General features: G+C 37.7%; 1 protein-coding gene across 1 annotated transcript in view; it reads right to left on the bottom strand.

Moving 5' to 3' along the window:
- Nucleotides 1-17,265, bottom strand: part of PARD3 (par-3 family cell polarity regulator) — a 697,528-nt gene that overhangs the window by 318,692 nt on the left and 361,571 nt on the right. Inside the window, 1 exon segment of the mRNA XM_042472372.1 lies at nucleotides 1,291-1,382. Within this exon segment, the coding sequence (XP_042328306.1) occupies nucleotides 1,291-1,382 (92 nt within the window).

Genomic DNA, 17,265 nt, shown 5'->3' with positions numbered 1-17,265 from the left:
TTCTTTGAACAGTGGCCTGTATCTCTACTGCAATGACCTAGAAGAATTTCAAAAACATCTTCTGAAATGTCACAAGAGAGGTACTTTAGAGCATCAGATGTGCTGAGACCAACCTTCTTCTGACATAGCACAAGGTCCTTCCATGAAGGATATGAGAAGTCTCCTTACATCTAGTCTGGCCACTGCTGTATCATAGCACTGTTCACACTGAAGGACAGCAGCTCTAGAGATGCTGGTAATAGAACTGGGTAATATCTGCAAGCAAAGCACATGCTATTCCCTAACTAGCCTAGTAGTTTTCACATTTTACACTGCTGTTTTAAGGGCGTACTAGAGACGCAGCACAGCAGGAAGAATTCTAGTGAATAGTCAAAATTGATTTTTCATTACTTGCTCAGTGATTTTATCCCTTCTCTGCATAGTGTGAATTACCCAATTTCTTCTTATTGTGTTAAAAGGTAAGCCCAAAGATAATAGTGCATATTTTACAATGGATTTTTTCTACATAAACAAAGGTATTCTGAGTAAAGAATTCTTATCTCTCTATGATACAGATAGAAGCTAGTGGATGCAGCACTGAGGCTTTCCACACAACTTGCCCTGTCCTTTTGGCCAAAGTTTGTTCATTAGAGGGATGATTTTGGGGGGGGGGGGGGGAACACTGGCATTTGGTTCATTCAGTTGAAGAAATGTAAAACCTCACTTGTCCTTCCCTCAGATGTGAGCAAAAGGAACAGTACAATTATTCTCTGTATCTCATAAGATGATATTATGGTAATAATAAGAAGAAAACTAGAACATTTTATTGTTGCTCAAATCACACAAAATTTCACAAATGAAGTAAAACTATGCAATTGTTGTTGTTGTTGTTTACTTCCAATTAGAATGACTATGGTTTGAGTAATTTGTATCACCCGGTGGTTAGGGTGTGTGCAATATGTATATCTGTGCTTTGCTTCTAGAAGGGGATTCCATAGAGTCCTCTTTTCTTTTCCACAGAAAGGTTTGCACAAATTGCAGGGACCTTGACAATAAAAATTGTCTCATTCCTGCCCCAAGGGAAGGAAATGTGTGTGCCTTGAAAGTCAAGACATAACAAATCGATAAGAATTGAAACATTTTTTCTATTCTGGGACATGTCAAGTTGAAAATGATTTAGGGACTGCCTACAGACCAATTATTGTGTGGAATACATATAAATACAAACAAAAGCATATAAAAACATATTGTACATATTAGAAGATATTGCTTGCAACTTTTTTTTTTAAAGAATTCTACTAATAAACTTACTCTAAAGAATAGTTGGTGGTAATCTCTAAGCACGTGTCTGCATGACCCACTGGTTCAACTCGGCTGTTTTCTTCTTCTGTCCCATCTTCATCCTGGTAATAAAAGAAATAATGCCAATAAAACATACCGTTTTTCCATATATAAAAAGAGCTTTCCATAGATAAATAAACAGATAGATAAATCAATGTATACCTACAGGTATCAAGCATTACTCCTGGATTATGCCACCCTCTAAAAAATGTCCCAAACATTTTGAAACAGCTAATACTTCTGACACCACATTATTTGCAGAAGACATTCAGGGGCTGGAACAGTTAATAAGGAAGGTCAAAGATGAAAGTGCAAAAGCAGGTATGATGCTGAACATAAAGAAAATAAAAATAATGACCACAGAAGAAATACACAAATTCAATCTAGACAATGAAGAAATTGAAAGCGTTAAAGAATTCCCTTATCTAGGATCAAACATTGACCAGAACGGAGACTGCAGTCAAAAAATAAGAAGACTAGGAAAGGGAAGGGGAGCTATGAAGGAACTGGAAAAGATACTGAAGAGCAAAGACATACAGTGGAGCACTAAAGTCAGAATCATCCAGGCCATTGTATTCCCAATTACCATGCATGGATGTGAGAGCTGAACAATGAAGGAAGCAGACAGAAAAATCCATTTGAAATGTGGTGTTGGAGAAGAGTACTTAGGATAGCATGGACAGCCAAGAAGACAAACAAATGGGTTCTTGAAGAGGTCAGCCCAGGGCTCTCCTTGGAAGCAAAGATGATCAAGTTGAGACTATCGTACTTTGGCCACATAATGAGAAGATCACTAGAAAAAAACCAATAATGCCAGGAAAGAGGGAGGGTGAAAGAAAGAGAGGAAGACCACAAACCAGATGGATGGACTCAATCAGGGGAGTTGTGGGCAAGGGCTTGCAGGATCTGGGCAAGGCAGTGGAGGATAGGGATTCTTGGAGATGTCTCATCCACAGGGTCACCACGAGTCGGAACCGACTCAAGGGCAGCTAACAACAAATACTCCTGAACCATTTCCAGACAACTATGTACAGTGCATTGTTGTTGTTTGCCTATAAGTAATTTTCAACTCATGTCAAGCCTATCACACAGTTTTCTTGATGAGGTTTGGTCAGAAGGGGATTGCTATGCCTTTCCTCTCAGACTGAGAGAGTGTGACTTGGCTATGCCTACCCAGCGGGTTTTCATGGCTGAGCACAGATTTGAATCTTGATCTCGAGAGTCATAATCCAACACCGAAACTATTACATCATTACAGTAAATCCAAATGTGATCTTACTAAAGTGTTGTTAACTCTATCTCCACAGATAGCCTTATGAAGAGTATTGGTCCTCCAATGGCCTATGCTGGCCTGAAATGATTCTCTAGGAGCAGAAAACTTGCAATCTTCCTTCAAGATAGTTGGGCTTTGACCTGGGAGTGTATGCAGAGTACGTATTCTGCTATTAAGTTATGGATTGTTCAAAAGCAGGACATTAACCACAGGCAGGGTAGTCTAAAAGGGTTAACCAGGCTGATTGCTGCCAAGTTACCTAAAATGTATATGGTCCCCATGGTTAGAATGAGATAAAGAATAGAGTAGAATGTTTAAATAAGTTCTTAATATAATTATTGTGTTATAGTTATTTATGTAGTAACCGAAACATGAGTTTATTATATGCTATAAATCTGTATACCCCACTAACTAGAAGGTTAAAGCACAACATAATCTCAAATGATGAATGCAGCTTCTCTTTCTGTACTTCAGTGAGTATCATTCCACAAACTGTGCAAATTTACAGTGCTTTATAAATAAAATGTAATAATAATAATAATAATAATAATAATAATAATAAACTTCAGCAGCTTTCAGTCTACTTAAGTGGTTTATAAACTTCCAATGTATAGCATAATTTATTGACCCTTTCCTCTGATAATGATAAATATTTATTATGGTCACAGACAGCATAAGAACAACAAAATACAGCATACAAACACAATATACAGTAACAAAACTCATAAAAAGTACTCATAAAAGACATAAAAATACATATAAATATTCCTAAAAAAATACAAATACAGATCATAATCTGTCAGATGGTTGCCTCTATAAATCCTCCTTTTACAATGCACTATATGGTCATCATCATCAACATCGTCATAATTTATTATGATCAACAGATTCAATAGATCTAATAGAAAACCAAACACGAAATTAAAAACAACATCTAAAAGGAATAAATAGTACAGTAAAAACAATAAAATTATTACTACCAGCTTTATCTAAAACACATAGAGAGCTCTAATCCTCGCCTCTGAAAGAAATTTAGCAACCACCAACATGACATTTGGGGACTTTTCCTCCACCAAGAACCTGATATGAAATTGGGCATTTACAATGCACTATGGTTGCTGTGGCCCATATTAAACACCAATTTAGCATTTCAAGCACTATTTCTGGATTCAAAGAATTAAAAGTGTATAAAGATTAAGTCGGTCTTATTTAGAATTCCAAAATCTGAAATATGCCAAAATCCTAAATTGTCCACATGGGTAAGATAGAGACACCTTTGCTTTTTGATGCTTCGATGTAGACAAATTTTGTTTCATGCACAAAATTATCAAAATATTGTATAAAAGTTACTTTCAGGCTATGCGTATGATGTGTATACGAAACATAGGTGAATTTTGTATTTAGTCTTGACTGCCATGTCCAAGATATCTCATTATTTAAAAACCACCAAAATCCCAAACACCTTTGGCCCAAGCATTTTGGATGAGGGAGACTCAGCCTGTATGTTCTTTTAGACAATGGAAGCTTAATGTATATGAGTGCATATATGATTTAGGCGTCAACAGTACAATAGCAAGTACAGTATCAATTTAAGCATCTTCCTGTCAGGAAGAGAAGATTTAGACCATCATTAGCTGTGAAGCTTTATAGAAAACTGCATCTATTTAATTCTTTATGTATATACAGAAGCACACATCTATTTTATTGTGCCCCCCCAAATTTCAGAGCACAGATTTAGATTCTGCAAACTGAGTCATCAATCAGCAAAATAATATGAGATGGGTGAAAGGTTATGAGTTCAGAAAAGTCAGACAATATATTAAATTATTGAAGAGATATTAAAGTGGGGCAGAGGCAGTCGGTAAAGTCCAATTGACATTTCCTCTGAGGGCCTGAAAAAATAAGAAGCTTGATGTACCCAGCTCTCAATGAGCTATAGATATACATACTGGATGGCAGATCCCTGCATGAAACTAAGATACTCAAAGATTGATGATTCTGTGTTTTGAGAGCCTCTAATATGCACTTCTTAGTCATCTATCTCTCTTAAGCACCAGACAAGTAATACATTTCAAAGGTTAACCAGCATCTTGAACTTGCCTGGAACTGCATTAGGAATATAAACACAAACTCAAAATTAGATATTTGTGTTATTTATTTTTTGAAAGGTGTTCATATATAAAGAATATTGAGTCTCCCGGCAACATGTTAGCATTTATAAGTGATTTCATATGTATTTGTTGCAGAGTTCATGTGTGTTAAAGTCTGGTCTGTGATACATAGCTGAAAGCAGCATAAATATTTTAAGATGACAGAGAAAACCTCACCAGCACAAGCTATGCACTCCCTTCTCTATGAATATAAAGGAAATTGCTGAGATCTAACAGGGTCTTCTCATCTGCTGGAACATTGTGGATCTTCTCCTCCAACAGCAGCCTTTCACATCTTAATTTTTTTAAAAAAACACTTTTTTTTTAGATTTCAAAGGTGGGTTTTTAAGACTTCTGCTGAAAAGCCAAAGAAGAATGGAGATACCAGAATAAAATGATAGATTTAGAAACATCCTGCACATTGCTCTTAGGCCAAGATGCTAGTGGAGCGGGGTTGTTGTTTTTTAATTTGGTTGTTCCACAGAGCAAAACCACTATGACAGTGATGGTTTGGGAAAGCATTTCTGCCTCTTCAGCTACTCCCTACTTTCATGGACTTAGCACAGCACTATCTGCACCTGAATTCTGAGTCTGGTTCAGAATACACAGCTACACAAGCTTCAGAGCTTTGATTTCAGATTGTCCTCACTTAATTAACCCAACTCATTGATAACTCTCTTTTCTTTTACCCAGATCTCATTCTCAAACTCTTTTCCTGGACTATCCTTGCCTGGTGTGTCTCATGACTTTACTGGCATTGATTCTGGGCTGTTTGCTTCTGTGGTCTGGAAATGGGTCAGTAATAAAAGCCAAATGTTCATTTCCCAAGAGGTACTTATACTTCTACATCTACATCTTAAAACCTTTACCTCCACCTGCCAAACAAAAATAATGACAGAAAATAAGGAACCATGATGCAGCAGCATGGATGTGCATACCCATACGAATCCTGGAAAGGTAATGTATGAGTTGAGTGTGGTAGGTCTGTCTATTTATTTATCTATTGATTGATTGCATGTATATGCTACCTTTCTACTATTGTGAGATCTAAGGCAGTTCATTTGCTTCAACCTTACCACATTTGCTCTTCCACTCTTTTTGATTAATGGCAGACACCTCCTTGTCTTTAGCACAGGTTCCGCTGGTCATTTAGTAACCTAAGTCTTTGGCTTTCATTCATTTTTGGTGAATGTCATTTTGTGTGACCTCTATAAATGTATTGGAAGGCAGTGATTCATTGGGTAAGGAGTTGATCTTCTTTGATTTGTTCTGTGGTCAAATGTTAAGGTTGGCTAGATCAATTTGGTCAGATCTGATTTAAATTAGAGTTAATGCTAATTAGGTTGATCTGTTCCTATTTGGCATAAGTGAAGGTGGGAAATGTGATGCATGTTTACACAATCTTATGAATTAACCAGCTTCAAAACGGAGCTGAAGACCATCTTGTTCAGAGAAGCATTCCCAGGCATTGCATAATTGTCACTTGCTATTTGATGCTCTTTTGTTGTCTGTTTATTGAATCATTTCCTGTATTGCTATGTATTTTATATGTATTATCCTACTAGAAAGGCCCCTTCCCCACCACCACTCCCTTCTCCTTTTGTGTCGTGTCTTTCTAGATTGTAAGCCTGAGGGCAGGGAACCGTCCAATTAAAAAGATTGCATGTACAGCGCTGTGTAAATTTACAGTGCTTTATAAATAAAGGATAATAATAATAATAATAATAATAATAATAATAATAATAATAATAATAATAATAATGAATGTTCAGTTGAGACTAAAATCCCATTATATGTCTTTGGCCACTGACTAATATAGACTTTCCCCATCTGTGGGGGATTTCTTGCTGGATGCTGTTCTAGTAGGATTCTATACCACTGTGATAAAGCAAAACAGAATATACAACAATCAAATCATACTGCAGCACTATGACATCATAAAAATAGTTGTGCAAATGGTTGCACTTTCTCAGAAGTTGTACAAGTGTAGTCCCTAAAGCAGCCAACCATTTCAAAACACACACAAAGCCCTGTCTCTCCTTTTTGACTTCATAGAGGGATGAGAAGTTAATTAAGCATTGTACAAAATGTGACCTTAGACCGTGGAAACCAATACACAATTGGGTAACTGAAATCTATTGTATCTTTGCTTGTGTAACACTATGCCTGAAGTGAATATGATCTTGGCCATAGTTAAGTGTGGGTATGAATTTAAATATATATTTTGGGTATTTTTTTCCAGATAAACCCATTTTACAAGAATACATAGTTTGAGTACTTACAGTTTTATTTTTTATCCATATTTTTTCCAGTGTTTTAGTAGTTCTAAGGGAATCATATCCTGTTTCAATTTGATTTTGGTAATCTTACAAACTAAAAATTATCTGTCTCAATTATTATACTTAGAGTAAAAGACACTTCTAAGCTTTTCTACAGCACTGGTATCATGATGCCATAATCAACAGATGTGTCCCTTTTAAAAAACAATTTAATACTGCTGTAATCAGCCACTCTTTTCTTTCCAATATAACACAGACTTTCATTTACATGGAACCAAATGTAGATTAATTTGGACACCTGCAGAGGGAAGTAACTTAAGAATTCTCATTTGCTAAAAAAAGTAACTAGCTTTGAAAGTATCTGCTACAAGCAATTATTGCCTTGGGGTTTTTTCCCCCTGAAATTATAAACCTCACCTGTTACTGAGATAAAATTAGAAAATGATATACTTGATTTGGGAGTTTGAGAAGGTTCTAGAGCCAGCAATTTGGTAATCTTAAGCAACATATTTTGTTCACCAATGTTTTTTTATAAAACTATGTAGTAAAAAACTTATTCATAAAACCATGCATACCACAAGGATATGAATTACATTACACATGCACATACTCCCTTCTGATACTCATTCCATGCCAATGGGTTCCCTTCCCCGACAATATTATTAATATTGAAGAAATGGCTTTGACAATTCTTTCTGCCTCATAACATTTAGTTCCATGCCAAATCTCTACAAAATGGTAAACTAGGTATTAGTTGGAATATGCAATAATGCAATAGCTTATATCTACTTTGTTCCACATATCCATATACATTTACAATAATGACCTTTCTAAAATAACAGTACCAAAGCATTGCTTCTGCCTGAACTCATTAGGGCAGGGGTAGGCAATCTTTTTGAGGCGGGGGCCAGGTTGCTGTCCCTCAGACAACTGGGGGGCCGAAGCCCAAAAATAAATAATTAAATAATATTTTTTTTAAAAAATTAAATATATAAATAAACCAGGACAAATGTAGGACAAAATTTTCAAATAGAAGACACTTTTTTTTAAAAAAATGGAGGACACGTGAAAAAATTTGCTGATTTTAAAAAAAATATTAATATAAATGCATGTTTCTGAGGCTTCTATAGACAATTGCCCCCCAAAGGCCCCGGCGGCAATCGGCAGCAGGACCGGGCTGGGGCCAGTCTCAAGGCCTCGCCGGGCCGCATCCGGCCCGCGGGCCGCAGGTTGCCTACCCCTGCATTAGGGCTAACCCTTAACAGGCCTTTGTGTCTTTTTTACTTTATTATTAGTTTGCCTATCTCTTCAGAGAATCAGTTTCCATACAAGCAAAGCAAGTGAGAGTAAACAAAATCAAACTAACTGTGGCTTGAGGAAAGAGTGATTTCTATACCTGTGCCAATATACTCCACCCATCTAGGTCTGTCTCTCTTTCAAGCGGGGAGAAAGTTGGTTAACATGAAAGAGCCTTGGGCTCAAACCCAAGTTTCTAAATGTGGCTCACTAAAAATAATAATCATGAATGTTAACTACAGGTGTCATCTACACAAAACTGTGAGTAACTAAGGATAAAAGCAAAATCTTTACAAATTCTTCCTCTCGGCTAAAAGGAAAAAGGAGAGAAGAGGAAGAAGCACACAAGTAACAGCTCCCTGTGACCCATTCATATCACACTAAAACATGTACGATGTGCAAATGCAGCCCATGAGTCTTAACTAATATCTTGCTAATTTAAGTAAATGCAGTGCAGTAAGCTAAAAGTTAATGTAGTTCTCTTAAATATACAGCCTAGATCTGGACTATGTGAAGGTCCATAATTCCCTATATTACCATGGCTGGATTTTAATATCTTTGAGGGAAGCTTTCTCCCAGGGGTTGTCTACACTGGAAGAAAACATTAAATTCACCCTGCACCCGGTAGTGGCAGCCCTCATAATGTATGGTTGTTTCTGGGCCTTAACCCAACTTTGCTCTGAAATAATCAAAGTCAGGGGGAAGTTTGGTATTTTCCAAAAAATCTAATATTTTCCTTAAAACATCTGAATAATCCTGGGTTCTTTTGGTGGACTCCTGAATTGGGTCCAATTTGATCCATTCCACTGTCCATACACCAAGAGCCTTCCACATCCTGCTTCCCTGATATAACATAAAATGTTAAAATATGAATATACATGAATGTGCAAATAAAAATATGCACACTAAACAAAATATTTTTATTTATATGATATGTCAATTAAGGCATGTGTATGGGTGTCACAAGGGTAAAAAATATGAGAATCATGGGTTTTTTTATTTTTCTGCAAGCATGCCTGCTATTATTTTTGCTGACTCATATACATACTTTTAAAACTTATAGCTAAAAGACATTTATTTGTATGTAAAAATTCTGTCTTCTTAAATGCTACACTCATCCTAATCCCTTGCTCCCAGATACCAAGGTTCCACTGTACTTCATTATTACAGGAAGTGTTCCAGAGTATGAGTAATCTAGCAAAGTTATACAATCTACAGCGGAAACCTTTATATATAAGTATGAATTAATAGAGAACCTAGATATCATGGAGGGCAACCATTGCTATTAGAAGATATTCACAAGATTATACTAGAGAAAATTGTTGTACACTCTTCACAAAAAAGCCAAACAAGAAAACACTATATTTTCAATCAAAGTAAAGTAGACTATTGTTGAAGACAAAAATATTTCCTTTACAACATACAGGGGGAAAGACTGACAAGTTTGAGATCTGGACACATATGTGAAAGCCTGGGAACTTTCAAAGCAACAAGAGATAGTTTTGTGTGGGTTTTTTGGGCTATGTGGCCATGATCTAGAAGAGTTTATTCCTGATGTTTCGGCAGCATCTGAGGCTGGCATCTTCAGAAAATTCTCTGAGGATGCCAGCCACAGATGCTGGTGAAACATCAGAAAAAAAACTCTTCTAGACCATGGCCACATAGCCGGAAAAACTCACAAAAACTATGGATGCTGGCCATGAAAGCCTTCGACTTAACAAGACACAGTTGGCTTATTCGTTTGGCATTAGACCTTGGTGAAGGAGCTTAATGAATGTGAATTATCTATAGTATTTTTACCAAGTGCTGTTGTATCGTAAATTCATGTAATGACTTCCATGGGATGCTCTTCAGGTCTTACAAAATGAATCTAACTTCAAGACAACCACAGTCAGCAACAAGTCTATAGACAAAACAAAAATCCTACCCCAGGAAAATACAATTCTTCTGTTCAAAAATAATTAATCATAGCAAGGCCATATTCAAAATGTTGCTTTTCTTCAAAGTATTCAAGTTAACAAAGGATTCAGAATTGGTTGGCTTACGTATGTGTATGCAGATTTAGAGAGAGAGAGAGAGAGAGAGAGAGAGAGACTAGTGGAGGAGAAGGAACAGGGATAAGCAAGTAGAAAGCACCATAATTCAGGACACACAATAAGGCAGAGATGTTTCATTTGTTCTGGGCAGATAGATTGTAAGTAAATTAAGTTTTAAAATATAACTTTTGGATATATTCAAGATCAGGTGTTCTTAAAAGGACTGATTATTGTTACTATAGGTGCTATTTATAAGGATAAAGTGCCTCCTCGTGTGTATTTCTTGATATTTCTTTATAATAGGTCTATTGTTCTGCAAATTCAAAACAACTAATCTTGGTCGCTGCTCCCTTTGCCACCTGATCACTCTGGAAGCAGCAACCAAGCAATTGGCTGTGCCTGTGCTGGCCATGGACAAAAGGCCTCTCAGCACTACCCAGCCAGCTGCTTAGTTGCTGATCCAAAAGTGACTTTATTGTGGAGGAGAGAGGCATGGCTGGCACATATATACGGGGTTTACAGAGGCCACATGCTCTGGACTGGCATGGATGGGGAATAGGACAGATTTTAACTACTGGAGCCAGTCCAAAGAAGATGACTCCTTCCAAGAATTGATCCCACATACTCCTCCCCCTCTTTTTCCAGAGATGTGCCTTCCTAGAATCATAGAGTTGGAAGAGACCGCAAGGGCCATCCAGCCCAACCCCCTGCCATGCAGGAAATCTAAATCAAAGCATTCCTGACAGATGTCCATCCAGCCTCTGTTTAAAGACCTCCAAGGAAGGAGACTCCACCCCACTCTGAGGGAGTGTGTTCCTCTGTCAAACAGCCCTTACTGTCAGGAAGTTCTTCCTAATGTTGAGGTGGAATCTCTTTTTCTGCAGCTTGCATCCATTGCTCCGGGTCCTGTTCTCTGGAGCAGCAGAAAACAAGCTTGCTCCCTCCTCAATATGACATCCCTTCAAATATCTAAACAGGGCTAGCATATCACCTCTTAACCTTCTTTTTTCCAGGCTAAACATCCCCAGCTCCCTTAGTCATTCCTCATAAGACATGGTTTCCAGACCCTTCACCATTTTAGTCACCCTCCTTTGGACATGCTCCAGTTTTTCAACATCCTTTTTAAATTGTGGTGCCCAGAACTGGACACAATATTCCAGGTGGGCCCTGGCCAGAGCAGAATAGAGTGGAACTATTACGGTACTTCCCTTGATCTAGACACTATACTTCTATTGATGCAGCCTAAAATCGCATTGGCCTTGTTAGCTGCCGCTTCGTACTGTTGACTCATGTTCAATTTGTGGTCTACTTGGACTCCCAGATCCCTTTCTCACGTAGTTTCATTCAGCCAGGTGACACCAATCCTATTTCTGTGCATTTCATATTTCCGCCCTAAGTGCAGTTCCTTACATTTTTCCATGTTGAAATTCATTTTGTTAGCCCTCACACACCTTCAGTGTTAGTTGCAACTAGAGTAGACCCACTGGATCATCAGGTCTACTCTATGTGCTGATTCACCATTTAACAATTTATTCAATGAGTCTACTATTCTTGGGCTCTTGAAGACTGTCAACACTGCTACTAAACTCCACACAGTGTAAAACCCTGTTGTTTTAGACAAAGACTTGGGGTGTTAAAGTATTCAATTTAAATTGAATACTCAAATTCAGAATGCTTATGGGATAATAGTATACGAAAGCATATGCCTAATTCCTAAAATAAATCTATTCTTCCATCTGATAGCACTCCTGGTTTGCAGAAAATATTGATCAATTAGTAGATTATACACACCGCTTGTTATTCTGTTGAGGCAAAACTATGGGAAAAAAGTAATTATCATTACAGCCCACTTGCAGATGAATCCATAGCTGTGAAACAATCATTTATAAATGTGGGTTTACGTGTCTTGTCAACAAAACAGATTTCACAGTTCCCAAAGTGACACCTACTGGCAATGGGAGAAAGGGAAAATATAAGAAAGGCAGAACATTATTTTTAAGGTACTACTTCATGCAGACTCTGACATTTTCAACAGTACTAGCAACATCCAAAATGCTTTCTAAGAAACTGATCAATGCAGATTATAGAAATGCTATTTTTATATTTCATCCAAAGTTTGTACCATGTCAACAGTGTAGAAATCTCAATATATTGAGTAGTTTTAAGAAAAACTTTTACTTAATTGCATTTGAAGGCAGTGCAAACTGTATTACTTCTCTTATCCCTGATACTTTTCTTTCTTTCTAAGAAAATACATTTTGAATAATACATACAGGAGCATACAAGAATATGTCTTTTAAAGCCAGACGTGCACAGTGGGGGGAAAAGAATGAAAGCTTTCAGAAACAGCCCTAGGTCATATTTTTCAGAATCAACAGCTTGCATAATGCATTCTTGGTATACACACTTGTATATAAACATCTGGAAATTATTAACAATTAGAACATGCAAAATAATTATTGGCAAGTCAATAAATTATATTTTGATATCATCATGGGGAAAACAGTTAAATGCATACTGAGAATTTTCAGGGGAAGGGGCACAGAAATCTTGTAACCATGTAATTTATCATGCATTTATGCCTATGTATATAACTGAAGTGTTCAATCCTCTAGAGAAGTTCTGTTTTCTGACTTTCCTCCTCTGTAGAGTTGTAGAAAAATAGGGACCAAAAGGCCTTTTGTTTTCCTCGTTCACATGACTTTATCTTACTCCCATACAACCTCTGGGGTTTTTGGGTTGTTTTTTTTTTGGGGGGGGGTGGTATTTTTTTTAGACAGCACGATCTAATACAATATAAATATAAATATTTCAAAGTTAGCCTACTGCAGTTAGTTTATCAAATAATTCTACTGTGGCTAAATTCCAATAAATATGACTGAAATATTTGCAAGGACCAAATATGACTGTGTGACTGTTGTGTTGTTGTTGTTGTTTCTGTTGTGTCCCTTAAAGTCATGCAAGTGACCCCAAGGTGAACTATGGCAGGGTATTCATGGCAAGATTTATTGGAAGGGTCTTTGCCTGTCTCTGAAGCTGGGTTGCCTAAATGCCCTAAAGGCACAAGATCCTGTCTGATATTGAAAGCTAAACAGGGTCAGCCCTGGTTAGTACTTGGATGAGTATTTGGATGGGAGACCACCAATGAATACTAGGTGCTGCAGGCTATATTTGGGAGGAAGAAACTGGCAAAACCACCTCTGAGTATTCCTTGCCTAAGAAAATCCTATGAAATACATGGAATTGCCATATAAGTTGATAGGTGACTTGAAGGCAAATGCATACACCTCTGAAGCTGAGAGAGTGTAACTTGCCCAATTTAACCCAGTGGATTTTTGTGGCTGAGTAGGGATACACATGCTGGTCTCTCCACTACACCACACTGACCCTTGTGAATATTATACTCTAATAAAAACAGACTATTCCTTAACTGAACAGACACAAATGTAGACAGAAACAGTCAACATCTCCTTTCCCTCTAGTTAATGTCCACCTAGGCAGGTAAACATGCCAACCTACCTCAAAAATAATAATAAAAGTCTTCTGAGGTTGCAATCATCTTTCCCAGAGTCTTCCAAATCCCTTCCTGCCTAACATTGAAGCAAGAATATGGAAATTTGTAGCACAGTTGTTTTCGGGTGAAGGAAAGAAGGAAAATCCAATCTACCAGTCCAACTGGTAGCATGCACCAGGAAGAAAAACCTGGTAACTTTGGGGGACTGTAAGATGGGAATTGCCATAAGTGGACAGATGGCTTGAAAGCACATACATACACAAGTTGGGAATTCTTCGATTTAACATAAGTCAGGGAAGAGGTCAGAGGCCAGGTTTCCCACCTCCTCCTCACCTTAAACAACATCATGGTTATTAAAGAACAACTTCTCACCATTTGTCCCCCTACTCCAAATGGGAAGAGAGCTCATACTATCTGTGTGTTTCTGCATAGAGGAGGAAGGGAAAGGGGACAGCAGATAGAATGAAAAAAGGAACCATGGGACAGTACTGGTGTTGTTATGTGAGAAAAAGAAAAGGCATGGGGGGCAGTGATGATTTGAGGTAAGGATAGCTCTGGTCCCACACAGAGAAGCATGCAATCCTTGCAAGCCATTCCCCCCCCCCCCCAAATACTGATGCTCAGTGAGAGGGGGAAAATCATCACAGACTTGATGTAGGTAATGGGAGAAAGGGCTATTCTGTGAGATATCTCCCTGCATCTCTTCTTTCCTTAAAAATCTAGCGCTGAGTACTGTTTTTTTTTTTTAAAAGTCTAAAGGAGAACACTGGGTCTATAGTCAACATGTCAACAGAGTAACTCCAGCTAGAAAGTGGCCAACAGTACTCCACATAATGCCTTCTGTCAATGGGGTATTCACTACTGGCTGCAAGTGACAACATACTGGTATCTCAGGAAACTAGTGAGGCACCTAAGAAATGACAAGAAATATATAGCCTGTGAGGCATAAAAAGATGGTATCTGTATAAAAAGGAGAAGCAGAGAAAGACAATCATTTGAAAGTCAGTATTCACATAACTGAGGTGCATCTGTTTTCTCAGTGAAGTACTCTGAAAAAAGTAGGTCAAGCTAAACACATCCATTAGACCTTCTATAAATAGACTGCTTTCAGTTCACCTGCTTGTATCTAATGTAGAACAACACGTTTATTTATTTATTTGTCACTTCTGCACCACAGTGCAAGTTATTCAGTGAAAGAAGAGCAATGACAAAAAGTAATCACCTAACATTCTGTGATTTTTATAAAGGCACAGTAAAATTGTGCTAAACATGTGGCATCAGCACGGCAGGTTATCCCTATAGAAAAGGAAAAACCAAGGACTGGGGTAAAAGATCACCTGTATATGTCTGGAACAATGAAAAAGATGCATAATGGATGACTCTTATGACCCCTCCTAGGCACACAGAAACAGAGCAAGGGAAGAAATTATGCATAAACGGGATATTTATGAAGGCAAAGCTACAAGTTTGCATGGCACTTTAGCTCCTTCAGGAAGACAGTTATATTTCCCCATCATATCCATCATGTATTAATTCTGAATACCAATGTGTTAGGATCTTAAGGACTGGCATACATTTCAAGTGCTTTTATAATAATTTTGCTTGGATCATTTTAACAGGATGAAAAATTAATCTGCAGCTGCTTTGAAAACTTCTGTCACAATGCAAGCGTCTCCCCAATGCCAACTTGGGCTGGGACAGGGAATGAGATTACTACTACTTTGTGTAACATACAAAAGTAAATATAGAAGTAAGGTAGATGCACTTGTGGTCTGTTTTATTTCCAGTTTGCAAATGACCTTGTAAATGACCGAACAGACTTTTTCATATTCATTCAGTACTGAATATATCCATATATGTTTTATCCCTGCAACTTCAATCCTTGGTGATATCATTGGGGAGTTAATAACATTTCTAATTAAAACATATTTAAGCACAAACTATATATGTTCTAATAATATCAAGACTGTAGTATTCTGGACACTTCAAAAGCTGGGATAATTCTAAATTTCCTGCAAGTCTGCAATTTTTTTTTTAAGGGGAACGTGGCAAGATAAAAATAACACTCATGGTTAAAACCCCATTTTCCCTTTCCTGTGTCACTAACACTCAGCTCTATTATTAAAACTGAAAGAATTTTTAAAATCCAATTTACTTTTCATTTCCACTCATTTTGCAAAGTTAATCGCATCGCAGTCTGCTCAGCGAGGGGAGAGGTAAGACCCGTTTTCTGTTTGTACTGTTTCAATCCCAGTCATTGCATTCTAACAGATTTTTGCAGGTGAAGGCTTTAATTATCTCTGGAATGTAAAGCAAGAAAAAAACATTATAACATTTAAAACTGTGCAAACCTGGCAGCTGCCATCCTACCCAACACCACACCAGGATATGAATCCACAAACTCCAAGGCCAAACATATAAATCTTACACCTTGAAATAATGAACTAGACTTCAGTGTTTGTACTTCTCCAGCCCAACCCAATCCAGAGAATGAGCTTATAACTGCCAGTTGTATAACCTAAGCATGTTTCCACTCAGTCATCCAAGGACACATTTACAAAATTGCACATTTCTCATTGTCAGTCCTGTACCATTAAAAAAAAAAAGATCCAAATCCTGGACTTTCTGCACCATAATTCTCAAAATGGCCCTGTTAACATGGCCTCTTAGAAAAGTAACTTTCCCAAGCTTTGACTAAAAGTTTCCATGTGTAGGCTGAAAGGATATATACCACTCCAAACTTGAAACTGTTTATGATGTTGTATAAGTACAGTAGTGCTCAGCATTGTCACAATTTGTATCTTGCTGTATCCCATTTTGTTGTTATTGTTGTTAACTGCCCTTGGGCCTCAACTCATGTGGATGAGACATCTCCAAGACCCCCTGTCATTCACTGCTTTGCTTAAGTCTTGTAGATTCATACCAGTAACCTCCCTAATTGGGTCTAGACATATGGTGTGAGATCTTCCGCTCATCCCTCCATCCTTCCTAGCATAATATCTATTCTAATGAGTCATGCCTTCTCATGATGTAGCCAAAGTATGACAGCCTCAATTTTATCATCTTGGCTTCCAGAGAAACTCCTGGCTTTATCTGTTCACTGACCCATTTGTTTGTTTTTCTGGCTGCCCACAGTATCATCAGCACTCTTCTCCAGCACCACGCCTCAAATGAGTTGATTTTCCTGGTATCTGCTTTCTTCACTGTCAAGCTCTCAACTTCCATACATGGTAATGGGGAATACAATGGCTTCGATGATTCTAACCTTAGTGTTCAGTTGTATATCTTTACTCTTTATGATCTTGTCTAGTTCCTTCATAGCTGTGCTTCCCATTGCCAGTCTTCTGATTTCCTGACAGCAGTCTACATTCTGATCAATGTTTCATCCAAGCGATGG

This window comes from Sceloporus undulatus, chromosome 6 (assembly GCF_019175285.1).
Source record: "Sceloporus undulatus isolate JIND9_A2432 ecotype Alabama chromosome 6, SceUnd_v1.1, whole genome shotgun sequence".
Taxonomy (NCBI): domain Eukaryota; kingdom Metazoa; phylum Chordata; class Lepidosauria; order Squamata; family Phrynosomatidae; genus Sceloporus; species Sceloporus undulatus.
This window is presented reverse-complemented; position numbering and strand designations above follow the sequence as displayed.